The 17474-nt window shown below is 40.1% G+C and overlaps 1 protein-coding gene across 1 annotated transcript; it reads right to left on the reverse strand.

Moving 5' to 3' along the window:
- Window positions 1–7221: 7221 nt before the first annotated feature.
- LOC111885758 (serine/threonine-protein kinase CTR1) lies at window positions 7222–9990 on the reverse strand. The gene is given in 12 exon segments (XM_023881999.3): window positions 7222–7533; window positions 7645–7739; window positions 7829–7960; window positions 8109–8177; window positions 8269–8367; window positions 8450–8534; window positions 8648–8748; window positions 8858–8926; window positions 9034–9074; window positions 9203–9517; window positions 9631–9794; window positions 9867–9990. Coding segments are annotated over 12 exon segments (1377 nt in total). The 5' UTR covers window positions 9986–9990; the 3' UTR covers window positions 7222–7445.
- Between the last annotated feature and the right edge of the window lie 7484 nt (window positions 9991–17474).

Genomic DNA, 17474 nt, shown 5'->3' on the forward strand with positions numbered 1-17474 from the left:
GTGAAAGACAAAGGCAAACATGTTGCTGAGGAAGAAGAGGAAGAAGACAAAGAAACCATTGCCGACTTGTTAAAGCGCAGAAGTCGACGCAATGAGGCTGATGATAGTGCTCGTGTGGCTAAAGAAGCTGAAGAAGCTGAACGAAAACAGAAGGAAGCCCACGACCTTCTTGAGAGCAGGAAAACTATTTTTCCTGTCTGGACTCTCGAGAGGATGATAAAGGAAGCCATTGATACTCCGAGCATCTTGTGGCTGGAACCTGTTATTTCACTTGACTGTTCCAACACTGTCGATTCTCAGTTCGACATGCCACTGACACGAAAGGCGTTCATCTTTCACGCCTTCTCCAACGTTTCAGAGTTCCCTCATCCTCATCCACAGGTTGATCGGGACTTGATTAATTTCTATCTGAAGGCTGCTCAACCTCCATATCAGACTTGGAGCGCTCAGAAGATTATCAACGTTCGGGTCTTGAAGCCGTACACTGAAGGGAACTTCATCAACGTTCGGTTCAAAGTGCTTCGAGGGTCTGCCAAAACCGAACATGCCATTTCTTTAGCAGATCTTCCGAACCTCAATCCCCATGATTGGATAATCTTGCACAACATCCTTCTGACCAACGAAGCTGAATATAGTTCGATCATCGACCATCTCAAGAGGATGCTGGTGTGCTACATCATGGAAGTTGCACTGATGGATCAGGAGATAGCAAGCGTACTTAAGAAGAAACCAAAAATTTCTCCTATTGGCTCGGCCAGTGATCTGAACCAAATGCAGATGGGCAGAATTGATTCAAGAAGGAATTTTGTCATGTTCACTAGGAACGAAGGACAGAAATGTCTTTTTGCCTTAGCTGCTAAACATTTGTACACCACTGCTTGCCTAGAGCATGTGTTGGGGATCATCCACAGATGCAAGCAAAACTCAGCGGATGATGTCAAGTACTTCGATGACATGATACATTGGTACATTCGGTTTAGACAGACGATCCTTGCGCTGATCTCTCGTTTGTTTGATACCACGAAGAAAGTTCCCGCTGCTGGCCCAAGCAAGAAGAAGAAGTAGTCTCGCTCCAATTTGACGCAAAGGGGGAGATTGTTGGGTCGTGTTTTGTTATGTATTGCGTCGATTGGGCTCGCTAGTTAGTCCAGTTTTGTAACTCCGGTTTGGGCCTGTCCAACCGTGAGCTTGATAGGGTTTATTATAAATATAGGTGCTTGCATGCATCTTAAAAAGGCGATAGACGAAAACAATTATAATATAGATCAGAGAATTATTCAGAAGTTTTTTATCGTTCTTGTAACCCTAAATCCTCTACAGCGGAAGTTCTTAGTCGAGCTCTGCTGAGGATTGTTTGAATCAATCATTCGACATATTGTGGTTCAACTTTGTCTTATTAATTGTTTATGTTTTTCATACTACATGTTACAAAGATCTAATCGATCTTCAAGTTTATTTAATAACTTATCACAACTCCTAAGTTAAAGCATCACAAATCAAGCAACTCTAGCCCTAATATATGAAATACCTAGCCTATCTTCTAGCATGCATCTTTAATATCTCAATAATAACTTATAACACAAATAAGTAAAGGTATTTTGGAAAATCACCATTCGGGCTCTGGCTGATTGTACACACTACTCCTTCTCGTTTTTCCCTTAGTGAGTTCTCATAACACATATTACAAAGATCGCTTTTATTTAATTTATAAAACACAAGTCCATGATTGTTTAGATAATAATCCAAGATCCTCAAGCATAACTCTTTCTCTGGTGTGTACAATCAAGTCGATGCCGTCCTATGATCCTGAGAAAACCTGAAACACATATCACATAGCACGGTAAGTACAAGGCTTAGTCAGTTCCACAGAATATCACTCATATAATTAGCCACTCGAGGCTATAGCTCTGTACGACCCTCTGGTCAATGTGTCCCAGTGGGACCCTCTAGCCCCACAACTCTGATGGACCCTCTGGTCCTAACTTTGTAAACTCTGAGTAATACACAACATAAATCAAAAAGAAATAATGCAGGATATCACGATACACAAATAAGCACATAATAAATCTCTATCACACAAAGTACCACTCATGGTAAAGTATAGTAAGAAGACTCACCTTGTAGCTAGTAGAGAATAGACACGCACTTGATAAACTTGGACCAACCTTCGCCTAACATATTAAACAAGTATCTCAATCAGTATTTCTCTTTCTTTTTTAAACCCAAAAGTCCTATTATTCTTTCTCTAACCCCCAGGATGCGTAGAAGATCATTTTACCCCTCCATGGTCCCAAATGACCCACTCACGAAGTCAACAAAAGTCAGAACAAGTTAATGGTCCAATTCGACCAGACTCGCCGAGTGCACCCGAGTGACTCGTCGAGTCCACTCGTATCTCAGATTTCTTCCTAGGGTTTACTCAGCTCGTCGAGTTGACCCCCAAACTCAACGAGTTAATACTGGGTCAAGGGTACTGGGTCAAACCCGATCCGACTCGTCGATTCAACCCATAGACTCGGCGAGATGCCTCAAACGGATCTCTCATTTGATCGACTGAGGTCAGATTTGTAACTCCAACTCATATATCTAACCTCCTAGTACCCAAAAGTCACGTAAAGGTCTGATATTGGTGTCCATGCATGGTATATATTGCTTTATATGCAATCAAAACTCCATTAATATTTCCTTGCTTCAAAACTCCATGGTTGCTCAACCATGGCTTCACACTTTCGGACTATCTGTACCTCACAAGGTCCAAATCTATAGCACAAGCTCATGAAGGTGGTTTTATGCACCCGAAGCACCATCAAAAGGTGATACAAGCCCTAATTCTCACAACCATGGAATCTAATCAATCAACAAAGAAGGTAAGAGCTTTATACCTAGATCTGAAGCTTGAGATGAAAAGGAAACAGATCCACACGCTCTCCTCCTTGATCCTTGAAGAACCTTGCTCTTCCTCTTAAGAAAATGACTTCAAATGAGCCTCCTTCCCTCTCTTGCTCAAATAAACGTTAGGGTTATTCTCATGGGGTGAATGAACACTCATGGGGGTGATATGCAGGCTAAAAGTGCCTTTAAATAAGCCAAGCCCGTGAAAATTAGGGTTTCAATCGGCAGCGCTGACTCGTCGAGTCGTCTCATCGACTTGTCGAGTCCACTCGTTAATCCACGCCATCAGTCGCGACCCTACTCGACGAGTTGAGACACCAACTCGTCGAGTCCCTTCAGAATTCTTAAATTTAATAATCAAAATAATATACCTGGAAATTCGGATGTTACACAACTCCTCTCAAACTCCTACACATAAACATCTCCTTTAATTACCCTTTCATACTCATAACCCCTTTAAGGGTCAACTCTGGTCAAGGTCCAAGTCAAAGTCAACCTTCTGCTCAATGTCAACTTTCTAGGTTGACTCAACTCGCCGAGTTCCATAAATCATAACCTGGAAATCGCAACCCAGCTCATCGAGTTCCTTCCTATAATAGAATCGGGACATTTCGCTACAACTCGTCGAGTTCTTTAATCTTCAAACTCAGAAAACCCTAACCAACTTGATGAGTCGTCTCCTAGACTCATTTAGTTTGCTTAGGAATCAGAAAAGGTTAGGGATCAGGATACAACTTGCCGAGTTGCATGAATAACTCATCGAGTTCCCTTAGTCTACACCCATTCACTCATTTCCAATTGAGTTCAATGCTTCCAAACCGTAGATCTAGTCCCCTGGGACTAAGTTACCACGTAAAGTTGCTAACTTTACGTCCATACATGGTGTCATGAAGCTAGAAACACCAAAACTAAGCTATATAAGAGATCTAGGGCATGGGGAAGGGCCAAGGCTTGATAAAGTTGGCAACTTTAAGCCTCATAAGCTCATGAGTGTCTAGATCTAAGGTCACAACTTCATGATATACTCAAATCTCGAAAATGACTTCAATATGGCCCAAAAGTTACAACATACTACCCTAAATGAAGATCTAAGTGATAGAAAGCCAAGGTATCTACTTTATACCTTAAATAAGTCAGAAATATAGCTCAAACTATGGATCTACTAGCTTCCTCTTAATCCCCAAGCTTCTCCTTCCTTCACAAGCTTCAAAATCACAAGAAATGCACAAAATGGCTCAAAATTCTCCAAAAGTGGATTAGGGTTTTTTGGCTAGGATTTGGGATGATAGAGGCTACAAATGAGCCAGCCTTTGGAGGTTAAGGTATTTAAATAGGGTGGTAAATCCTAAAAATTAGGGTTTCATTCTAGCAGCCCTACTCGTCGAGTTGAGTCCCCCAACTCGTCGAGTAGAATTTAAGTTCCGCATCCAAAAATCAATTCCTACTCAATGAGTTTGGGGCCTCCAACTCGTCGAGTTCCTAAACAAAATGAATAAATCTTATTTAAAATACATACCAAGAACCCGACGTTACAAATCTCCCCTACTTGTTTTAGAATTCGTCCTCGAAGTCTGTTGTGTCTGGAAACAGCTCTGGGTAGTGCTCACTCATCTCATCCTCCGGCTCCCAAGTCCATTACGAGCCCTTGTGGTGCTATCATTGCACCCTCACTAAATCAACCCTCTTGTTCCTTAGATCTTTCGTCTTCCTGTCGAGGATGGCTACTGGTCACTAAATGTACTTTAGGTTGTCATCCACCTGAATATTCTCCAGAGGCACCACTACGGAGTCATCTACCAGGCACTTCTGCAGCTGGGAGACATGAAAGGTGTTGTGGATCTAACTAAGCTTGGCTGGTAGATCCAGCCGATACGCCACTCAGCCCACCCGGGACAATACCCTGAACGAACCAATGTATCTAGGGCCCAACTTGCCCCGCTTCATGAATCAGATGACATCCTTTCAAGGTGACACATTCAGGAGGATCATATCTCCTACCTGAAACTCTAGGTCTGATCGTTGTCTGTCGGCGTAGCTCTTCTGCCGACTCTAGGTCGTATGGAATCTACTCCAGACCTGTTGGATCATCTCTTTCATCTTGAGTATCACTTAGGTACTCCCCATGACCCTCTGTCCAACCTCACCATAACATATCGGGGTTCTGCACTTCCTCCGATATAACATCTCAATGGGAGGACGGTTGATGCTCGCTTGGTAGCTATTATTGTAAGAAAAATATGCCAAGGGAAGGTAGGTACACTACAAGAAAAAAGGCCTTTTACGACGCTCATTGCGCGTCGTAAATGGCTCAGACGACGCGCAAATGCGTGTCAAGGAAGGCCATGTCATAAAGATAGACGACGCGCATTTGCGCGTCGTCTAGAGACGACGCGCATTTACGACACGCATTTACGACGCGCGGTTACGACACGCAATGCGTATCAAGGAAGGCCCTGTCATAAAGGAAGACGACACGCATTCGCGTGTCGTAACCTTACGACGCGCGTGTTAATGACACGCAATGCGTATCAAGAAAGCCCCTGTCAAGAAAGGCCATGTCATAAATGAAGATGACACACATTTTTGCGTATCGTAATTTTAAATTTAAAAAAAAATTATTTATGGATTTACTTATTTTCATATTAAATTTGCATTTTATGTCACATAATGGAAAATAAAATACCATATACAAATAATACAATGCATTGCACAAAAGTTAATGTTATACAAATAATCATTCGAATAGTAGACAAATGTAATACTACAAATAATCATTCCAATAGTAGACAAATGTAAGATTTCAACATTTTTTATATAATTAACTAAATTATTAGCCAAATTTCCTAAAATACCAACATACTTTTCCATGAAGAGCATTAACACTATTCTTTTCCATCAAAAACTTCAAAACCTGCATAATTCACTACTAGAAAAACAGTCTTTTCCACACCAATAGCAAATGGCAAAGTGGAAGGGTAAACTTATATCTCTATTCCATGATAAAAAAAAAAAAAACAGCCACATGAAAATCTGAAAAAAGATAAAACCATAAATAAAAATAAACCCAATCAGGCACAAGACTTTTGGAGCAGTAGCACATATGAAATGGACAACAATGATAAAAAAAAAAAAAAAAAAAAAAAAAAAAAAAGAAAACGAGTTTTGGTGTTGGGTTGAAAAAGTATGAAGTTCTTATAGACGATAAACCAAAAAAATTCACTAAATAAACTTCTATATAATAAAAGAAGTAAAATTAATTATACCCTGTCATTTGGAGCTGCTGCATACCCATAATGAAGAATGGAGGAGTGCAACAACTAGAAGAAGAAGAAGAACAGAAATAGCTCTTATTCATGAAAAAAAACATTTGTACCCTTTGGTATCTTTTAGAAATCAGCAGAAGAGTGCAACAACACTTACAATAAGAAATCAGCATCAATTGCAGCAACAATTGCAGGAATCAGATTACACTGTAATGCTTGATTCCATTCCCTCTTTGATTACTGCATACCAAACACACTACCTTATTTAAAGTAACTATGACAGACTCATCACTTCACTCGGTAAAAATTGTACACAAAACCAAAAAGCTCTCTTACTTCATCTGAACTGTCTTCTAAATCAGACGCATCACTTCACTTGGCTTTCTTGGTGGCTGCAGCAGCACCATTCTTGGCAACAGCAGCTGGCTTTTTTGGCGCCTCCTAAATTACATAGAAGAATACTTAGAAAAGTGGAGAACAACATGTATCATGTAGAGAATGCTGCTAAAAAGTGACAAAATTAATGTGAAATTAGACAGACTGTATCCAAGTGCCAAGAGATTTACACTCTGACTCACTTCTTCATCTGATGAATCACTATCATCCGATGATTCAGATTCAAATTCAGATTCATCTGAACTACTTACAGGTTTACTAACAGTTTTTTTATTCGATCCAATTTTAGCTGTAGGAGCGGACTATTTCTTAGGTTTAGGTTCCTGCAACATGTTAAAAAGGCTTGTAGAAGGGTGAAGAATAAAATAAACGAATTTTTTACAACATGTGATAATGACTTCATATTCAACTTCCCTTAGCTGATCAATGGCCTCTGAGATCTCTTCTTTTAAGTTCTAATTCAGACAAACATAATAGGAGAGAAAATAGACAACATTAAAAAAAATCTAAAAAAGTTAAAATTTTTAATAAAAACCTACCATTTATCACCCCAAGTTATGTTGTTGAACCAATTTAGAAACAAACATGCAGTTGTTAAAAATAAGTAACAATTAAATATTGTTGTTTCTCAAATGTAATGCATTACTAGGATTGAATTGTGAAGAAGTAATTAAGAAACTTATATGGATTACTTAGCTAGCTAGGTCCATAAACCTGAAGCTAGCCCTTTTAAGTTTTACATATTTTAGTTGATCCCTTGAGGATGTTTCGATTTATGATAGTTTATCTAGATGTTTATAGAACCATTTGCAGGTTCAGGTAGTTTGGTATATATGAAAATGTCAGAAAAAAAGAAAAATGAGAAGAGAAGAGAATGTAAATGTAGTCGTGAATTCATGGAGGTCCCATTTGTGCTGGAGACTTGAGCAACTTCTTTAAAGAGTTAACAATGCTCTTAAAAGTTGGGCGTTGAGCAGGATCACTGTGAAACACATGGAAAATTAATTAACCAGTTTAGAAAAAGTACAAGAGGAGCTGAGATAAAAAGATTGATAGATAGATAGATAGATGGCAAGTGTTTGTTAAATCTTACTCGGCCCAACATGATTCCATGAGTGAAGTTAATGTCGGAGGGGTGTTGATGGGTATCGTTAGTTTCCTGTTCTGGAAAGCCACTGCTCCCACAACCTGAATATGATTTAAGTAATTTAAAAAAGATTTTTTCCCTTATATGATAAGTAAAAGGATTATTTTAATTTATTTATGATTAAGCTGACCTGGGCAGGGCTGAGTCCGTTCCATGGCTGCTGCATGGTGACGAGCTCCCACAAGATGACACCGAAACTGTAAACATCAGATTTTTCATTCGAGGGCTCACCACGCAGGAATTCAGGGGCCATCCATTCAGGCTGTCATCATTACATATATAGATATATAAAAAAAAAAAAAAAGAAACAGTTAATTACTTATACTAGTATATTATAATTACATGTGCATATATGGTATATTTCAGACAGGACAAGAAACGACTAACAAACTGTAATTACAGAAGCTTACTGTTCCTGCAACAGATTTTGATGATATGAAAGTATTTGCTTTAAATCTGGATAACCCAAAATCACAAACCTACAAATACGTACATTTATATATAACATGTGGGTCAAATACAGAAAACGGTTAGTTACAAATTAAGTACGTGTTGGATTAATGTAAGTACCTTGACAGTCCAGTTTTTATCGACCAATAAGTTTGGAGATTTGAGATCCCAGTGAACGATTGGAGGATTAAGACAATGAAGATAATTGATACCCTTTGCCTGCAACAACAAATAATAATTATTTTAATTATTGTTGAAATTCAAGATTCACAATAATAAAAATTTAGTGTAATTAACCAACCACATCCAAAGCCATGCGTATATGTCGCCTTTGATCCATAATTTCACCAGCTGTTGGTCGATGTATAAGACGAAATAGACTACCCCTGTAATTAATGTTTCATCATCAGTTATATATAACAAAAAGCAACTTTCCATGCATGATAATGATATTGATTGAGTTATATTGTATATAAAATGAAAAGGGAGGTTAGGCTACCTAGGTAAGTACTCTGTCACTATTGAAAAATGTGGGCGAACAGTCACTGCACCCATGAACAGAACCACATTCGGATGCCGCACTCGTTTCATAATTGAAACCTTACAACAAACCAATATTCAACACCAAATTTAGAATACAATTTTTTATATAAAAACATACATTATAAATATAGAAATAATGTTTGTTATAGTTATACTATATATATACCTCCCTCAGAAACTCCTTCAACTGATCATCTTAGAAGTCCTGGACAGTTAATACCTTAACTGCCACATCCTACACATACGTACAATAAAAAACAAAAGAGTTAAATTAATTAGATTCTGAAAATAATAGTATATAATCAATGATGCATTGTGTTTTGGTTATAGAAAAAGACCAACCGATCCATGCCACTCTGCTCGATGCACTGTCCCAAAAGAGCCTGAAACAACCAACATTACCCATGTATGTTAATGCTATATTTTATTAATTAAGTAGTTATAGTATATAATATAAATGATTTGGAGTTTGGAGTAGTAATTAAGGTAATGGTTAATGGCGAATGGTTACCAGCACCAATACGCTCCTTGATATGCAAGTCATCCCAAGCTATCTCCAGCCAGTCCATTGCAAGAGATGGCTCAAGGGTCAAGTACCTTGGAGCAGTCACAGGAAAACTATTGCTTCTAATTGTACTCTTGCCTTGATCAATATCTGATAACTGCTCACTACTACTGTATTTCACTACTTTTGGCGTTTCAATCATCTCACAAACTCTATAGTTTCTATCAATTGGGACTGGGACTGGGACCGGGACACATCTCATTTCCTTTGATTCTACTACACTGCTTTCTTCCTCACATACTCCCCCTCCTCCTTCAATGCCTGCATGCATTCATTTAATTACCACATTAATTCATCATATACATTATTTAGGGGGCCGGGACAGTTTTATGTATGTATGTATGTATATTAATTAACAATTAATAACCACGTACTCTTCACTTGAGAAATGGATGCTCGGTCCACATAAACTTGTTCAACTTCTTTCAAATGAGAGCTTTGAAATGGTGAAGGCACCGAAGAAAGTATATCTCCATTTATTGATGAATCCGGATTATACATGTTTCCTGGTTGCCCAATTAGATCCATTACATACTCCCTACATATAATTAAACAAAACATACATTAATAAAAATAAAATAAACAATGAAATTAGATATAAGAATTTGACCTTGTGGATTTATCGTTTTGAATTTTGACAAGGCATGAGGATCTATGATCTTCAACACAATACTTGCAGCCTCGAGCTATGCGACAAGGTAGTCCCACATAGTCTGCCAGTTTCTGCATATGCATCCATATATATTAATTTCCATCAATATATATAAGTATCCAGCTCCATCATATAATATATATTGAATTTAAATCATATATATGTAGAAGTAGAATAGAAAAGAAACAAAGAAGAGGCGAGGAGAGGAGATGACCTAAAATCAGAATCTGCAATTGAAAAAGCATGACGAGAGGCGCTTGTTGTTCAGAACATGCTCATAGTTATAAACTCTGTAATGGAACTATAAATGGTGAAATGAGATCGAGAGGCACTTGTTCGGCCTTAAGATGTCAAGGATATCAGTTGCCTTCTCTAAGAAGTTGTTCCAAATCCACTCGTACCTCCTCCTCCGAGTTCTGTACCAGAATATACACACAGGCCATTGACTTGAAATTAGGTTTTTGCTCCCGTCGACAGTCATAGAGCGCCGGAATCTGATTGTCGTCGGAATGTTATATAAGGATTTCGCAAGGTTTAATAGTGAAGATGGGGTGAGAGAGCTACAAATGGTAATGGTGGATGAAGTGTTGGTCGATAAGGCATGTACATCGTCGGCGTGCGATGCCTAAAGATTCGGTGTGGGTTGGAGGTGGGTATGAGGCGGGGTTTTAGGGATTCGTTTAATCGAAGAGGATTTTAAGAATTTCAAAAATATGAAAATATCGATTGAGGTCAAAAATATGATTTCAGGAACCTCACAACTAAAAATCGCATATCAGAATCCACACAATCTTTTGGGAAGTGAATGTGATGTTGCAGTGGTCTGTTAGAGATAGACAGAAAGGAGGGACATGGATGGAGGAAAAGGGTGGCCTGGTGGTTCTAGGCCAAAAAACCTTTGATCAATTTCATGGCCTGGTGACCAAAAAACCTTCGATTTCACTAAGAACTGGAACCCTAGTTCCAACAATAGTCGATTTTTGGTATTTGATTGAGAGAGAGAGAGAGAGAGAGAGAGAGAGAGAAGAACGATTGAAAGAAGGTAGAGGAGAGCTTGGCGGTGTTTTTAATTTTTTCAGAATTTCATTTCCCCCTTTCCCCCACTATTAAAGGATGGAACGTGCGTTCCATTAAAAAATATAAAGCGACATCCTTAAACGACGCGCATTTTATTATAGGTGCCCTCCGTGTTTTTTTTAGACACTAATTTAAGGGCGCGCAATAATGCGTGTCTTCTATCCTAAATTTTTTTGAAGAGATGACATTTTTCTAATGTCACTCTCCTTTGCGTAACATAGATCAATGAGCGTCGTATTTTGCGCGTCGTAAAAGGCCTTTTTTCTTGTAGTGGTATCCCAACTACCAACAAAGTCTAAGACACACGCCCGCAACATATCCTCTAAAGTCTGGATGGTCCACTCGCTCTGACCATCCGTCTGCAGATGAAAAGCAGTGCTAAAGTGCGGACGAGTACCCAACTCGTCATGAAATTTCTTCCAGAATCTGGAAGTGAACCGTACATCTCGGTCAAAAATGATGGAAACTAGCACTTTGTGTCGAGCTACTACCTCCCTGATGTAGATGTCGGCCAGCTTCTCAGCCGAAATGCTCTCATGGATCGAAATGAAATGGGCACTCTTGGTCAACCGATCCACGATGACCCAAATCGAATCCAATCCTCGTGTGGTCCTAGGAAGCTTCGTAATGAAATCCATAGTAATATCCTCCCATTTCCACACAGGGATATCCAATGGTTGTGTCTTGTCATGAGGTCTCTGGTGCTCGACCTTGAACTTCCTGCATGTCAAGCACCTCTTGAAGTACCATGCTACATCCCACTTCATACAGGGCCACCAGTAATCAGGGCGAAGATCTATGTACATCTTTGTCGCCCCCAGATGGATGGAAAATCTGGACTTGTGTGCCACCTCCATCAGGATCTGGCACTCACTGCCTGCGTATGGAACCCACACTCTGTGGTGAAGTGTCAACAGCCCACGACTATCATAGTCAAAGGAGGAAATTTGTCCCACTATATGCTCACTCTTCCGGTGTTCCTCCTTCATAACCTCCTGCTGGGCCTCCCGGATCTTTTCGAGAAGCGAAGTCACTACTATCATCCTCAGACATATGTCTCTGATCGGGGCTGCGAATGTCTTGCGGCTAAGTGAATCGGCCACTACATTGGCCTTTCTTGGGTGGTAGATGATCTCACAGTCATAATCCTTCAGCACATCTAGCCAACAAAGTTGCCTCATGTTTAGATTCGGTTGATCCATGAGGTACCTCAAGCTCTTGTGGTCTGTGTAAATGGTACAACGGACCCCATAGAGATAGTGTCGCCAAATCTTGAAGGCGAAAACAACTGCCCCCAACTCCAACTCGTGTGTCGGGTAGTTCGACTCGTGAGGCCTCAACTGTCTAGAGGCGTAGGCGATGACATGCCCTTTTTGCTTCAACATTGTGCCCAAACCCGAGATGGACGCATTGCAGTACACTACAAAATTCTCAATGCCCTCTGGCAAGGCTAAAATCGGCGCCTCGCAAAACCTTTGCCTCAACTTCTCGAACGCTGCCTGCTGCTCATGCCCCCACCAAAATACAAATACCGTCTTCGTCAGTCGGGTCAAGGGTACTGCTATCTTGGAGAAGTCCTGTATGAATCTCCTGTAATAGCCTTCTAACCCGAGGAAACTCCAAATCTCAGATGGAGACTTCGAGACCTCCTATCTAATCACAGCCTCGACTTTGGCTGGGTTGACCAAAATACCGTTCTGGTTGACAAGGTGGCCTAGAAACTGCACCTCGCATAACCAAAACTCTCACTTGGAGAACTTGGCGTACTAGCTCAACCTCCTCAGGGTATCCAACACCTCCCGCAAGTGCTCCTCGTGCTGCTCCTGCGTCTTGGAGTAAACCAAGATGTCATCCATAAAGACTATCACAGACCGATCCAGAATCGGTCTACAAATGTGGTTCATGAGGTACATGAACGCGGCAGGGGCATTGGTGAGCCCAAAGGGCATAACCACAAACTCGTAGTGGGCATAGCGAGTTTAGAAAGCAGTCTTCTATACATCCTCATCTCTAAGTCGCATCTGGTGGTAGTCTGAACGCAAATCTATCTTAGAAAACCAAGATGCCCCCTTGTAGCTGGTTGAAGAGATCATCAATCCTCGGAAGTGGGTAACGGTTCTTCATCGTTACCTTTTTTAGCTCCCGGTAATCTATACACATCCAATGCGACATGTTCTTCTTCTTCACAAACAGGATCAGGGTTCCCCAATGCGAACTGCTTGGCCTAATGAATCCCTTGTCTAACAGCTCCTGCAGTTGTGTAGACAACTCATGCATCTCGAGGGGAGCCAACCGATATGTAGCCTTGGCTATCGGAGCTACACTAGGGACTAGGTCGATCCTGAACTGTACTTGTCTCTCCGGAGGTATCCCAAGCAACTCCTCTGGAAATACATCTGGGTACTCTTGCACCACTGGCACATCACTCATGGCCGCCTTACCCACCACCTGGGTATCCATAACGTAGGCGACATACCTTGTGCAACCCTGCTGAAGGTAGTGCCTAACCCACGTTATCGATCACAAAGCTGGTCCACGCTGCGGCCTCTCGCCCTGAATCACTAGCTCTCCCCCACTTGGGGTCCTGACACGTACCAACTACTGTGCACAGTCGATCATCGCCCCATTAGGGCTCAGCCAATCCATGTTGATGATGACCTTGTTCCCACACAAAGGTATGGGAACTATATCCACAAGGTAACGCTCGTCATGCAACCTCAAAACGCAATCTCTAAAAATATCTGATGCCCGGACAGATCGGTCGTCAGCAATCTCAACCTCTAAAGGACTATCCAACATTCCTGGAGACTTAGGAAACCTCTTTCTAAGTGCAAGAGAGATAAATGATCGGGTATCCCTCGAGTCAAATAACACATGTATTGGGATGCCGTTTACATGGAATGATCCTAAACAAAACACATAAACATAGAACATAAGTATCATAACCGACATGTAATAAGAGTTAGGGAGAAGAAAACATACCCGTCACCACATATGGTGCGGCACGCACCTCCTCGAAGGTCAGCTGGAAGGCTCGGCTCCTCACTATTGGAGCCTCTATCTTGCCATGTCGACCATCCGTGATTCGCAGGGTCGCTGGAGCTGGCACCACCATTGGCCCTCCTGATGTCAGTCTAGGGCAGTTGGCCTTTTTATGCCCCTATGATTCTAATGAAAGCAAATCAGGTCTAATGTCTGAATAGTGGGGGTAGGGGATGTACAATCCTTGCTAAAGTGCCCAGTCTTGCCGCACTTATAGCAGCCCGATCCCCCATCTCTGCAAACTCCCTCATGGGACTTACCGTATTTTCCATAGCGGCCTTGGCCCTGCTGGCTCTTCGACCTAGAGTTAAATCCCTTGGGTTTCTTCCCCAAAAACCTGATAGCCTACCCAGTCTCTGCCTTCCTCTTCCTGATGTGCTCTATATCAATCTCCTTCTCCCTCGCCCTCACTATCATGTCATCCAAAGTCGGGCATGCCGAGTAGCTGACATGTTTCCAAATGTTAGCTCTCAGTATGTCATGGTGTCAGGCCTTCTTCATCTCCTCGTCACCCGCATACTGAGGCACCAGTAAGGTCCTATCCCTGAACTTGGCGGTAATCTCCGCCACCGACTCAGTAGTCTGCCTCATATCTAGAAACTCTTTGGCCAGCTGCTGAAGCTCCATAGTCGGCGCAAACTCAACCATAAAACTAGTCACAAAGTCCGACCAGGTCATCACCTCCGTGGCTGGGGCTCCCAACGAATCACTGACTGCTTCCCAACAGTCTCTAGCTCTGTCACTTAAACATCCGACAGCATACCGGACCTTTGACCCCTCAGGGCAGAAGCTCGTTAACTGTACAGACTCGATGTCTGCAATCTATCTCTTGGCCACAATGGGGTCCTTCTCCCCATGAAAGTCTGGTGCACCACATCCCCTGAAGTCCTAGAAGGAGAGTGTGCGCGTCCTTGACTGGCTAGATGCCATGTCACTCTGAAATGCCCTAAGACGATCCTCCAATAGCTCAATGATCCCTTCCTTGATTGACCCGAAAAGCACGAGGGTCGCCTCAAGGATGCCTCTCGTAATCTCAGACGTGATGAACTCGTGTAATCCATCATCAACCGGCTCGGAACCTGTTACACCTCGGCCGACAGCGGAAATGTCGAGCTTGTGCGACGTCATTATGGTTCACAGTTATTGTTTACATTGAACAGTATAACACAAATGTTATTTTTATATTACAAAATATATTATATATCATACTAAATTTTTGGAATACAAGAAAACAAAATTACAAGTAATACTTAATCAGATAAGTACAATAAAGATAAAAAGTTCTCCGACGATCCCATGAAGATTTCCCAAAAGATTGATACGACCGACTCTTATTTTCCTGAGAATACATGTGATTTAAAAATGTCAACATAAAGTTGGTGAATTCACAGGTTTGTATATTTGTATTAACATACTTTTTACTCCAAAGAATATTGTATATAAGTATTTTCAAACTTATATTTGTATGTGTACTTTATTTCCAAAAGGACTTGTTCTATCGTATATAAGTGTTTCAAACTTATATTTTCTTTTAGGCGTGATTATCAATGTTACATGAGTTCCCATAATCGAGCTACAGACGAGTTGTTGCCCATCACGACGCTTCATCGGACGTCGTAGTGTTTATACAGTTATCACCTGTGACTTGACCGTCGATGGTTGTAGCTAGCAACCGCAGGTGGGGTGTCAGCCTGTATAGATCTATACATAACTTCCCCGCTCACTTAAGAATTAACGATTATAGGTAGGGGACTTTGCTAAGTATTACACTTAGGTGATCAATGTGTCGCATATAAACCCTTGAATGAGTAGCACTAAAAGTTGTAGTCTTTTAACTTTACATATTTATGTTTACCGGTTTATATTATATAATTATATATAAAAAAAATATAATTATATCGTTAAATAGTTTTGTAAAACTTAAATAGGCAAAATAACAGTGTCTAATAATTTATTCATAGATTAACGGCAATGCATAATATAATTTATATTATATGGGCAGCGTACCGACTGTATTTATAACATTTTATATATGTAAATGATTGTTTTAACGGTAAACTGTTATAACAATTATGTAACTAAATTATATAAGCGATATAAACAGGGACGTAGGTAGTAAGGGTGAAGGTAGGTCCTAGGACCTACCTTTTTATTTTATTTTATGTATGAAGTATTTATAAAGAAAAATAAGGAACTATCTTATTTTTTTATAAAAGGCCTACCTAATTTTTATTTGACAAACAATTCTTTATCAGGAGCCCATATCTCTTGCCCATAATCTATTAATCTATAGCCCAATCAATTGATCCATTAATTTTTTTTAAAAAAAAGGAAAAAGAGATAGAAAAAAGAAACGGAAACGACGCAGACTATCGTCGTTGTGAGTCCCCTGCGTTTGGAAATTGGAATCTATCATCGTGACTGAGATCGTTCCTGACTCCCTGCATGCTCGACCGTCCGGCAAAGTCGACGTCGTCATATCCCTCCAGTCGTCATATCCCTCCAGTCCGACGGTAGCAGCCTATCGCCGATTGTTGATCGACCATCATCGTCCATCAATCCATCGGTCAACACTCAGGTTTGTAACTTACAAGTTACAAGTGTTACAACTTACATTACAATTTTAGAATTCTTTGTTTTTTGTTCTTCAAAATCAAAACCCTTTGTTTGATTAATGATTGTATATTTGTATGATTTCTTGATTTATATCATATTATCACTGAATCACTGATCAGATTTCAGAATTGCTTATGATATAAGCCTTATGTTAATATTTGATTAATATACATTTGATGATTTGATTCAAATTGTTAATTTGTTTTTGTTAAGTGTTAACAGTTTTGAGAATTCTTTATGTTAAGTGTTAATAGATTTTAGATTTTCCGAGTTGTTATTATCTATTTGTTATAAAAACATTGTTTGTTCAACTGTTGTTGTCTTGATTTTTATGTTATTGTCTTGATTTTGTGATTTGTCTATTACTCTATTTGGCATGAAAATGCTTCAAGATATAAGACCTCGTAGGGTTCAATTGTAATAACTTTATTATAATTATTGAATTTATGTTTAAGTATTTTAAGCATACAACCCGACTCGCCACCACTAGTATTCTTTACTCTTTCATATTTTTCCAGTTTCATTTACATAAGGAACCACGTGATTTTTAGTTCTAGATTCGACATTGGATATAAACAATTTATGATTTATATAAACAAATAATATAAAACATGCACCCTCCCCGAAAAATGGTAAAAAGTTTAAAATGGGGCCGTCAAACTCACCCACGTAGCGTAGTTTGTTTAACAATTGTTCCCGTTGGGAGAGTACTAGAGGAGAACCTTGGGTATGGGTAATTTGAAATTAATTTTTCTTTGATAGAAGTTATTATATATACATACTAATTTACAACAACCACTTGAACAGTTCTTGCCTTTCATTGGCTGAAAT

Source organism: Lactuca sativa, chromosome 8, assembly GCF_002870075.4.
Source record: "Lactuca sativa cultivar Salinas chromosome 8, Lsat_Salinas_v11, whole genome shotgun sequence".
NCBI lineage: Eukaryota > Viridiplantae > Streptophyta > Magnoliopsida > Asterales > Asteraceae > Lactuca > Lactuca sativa.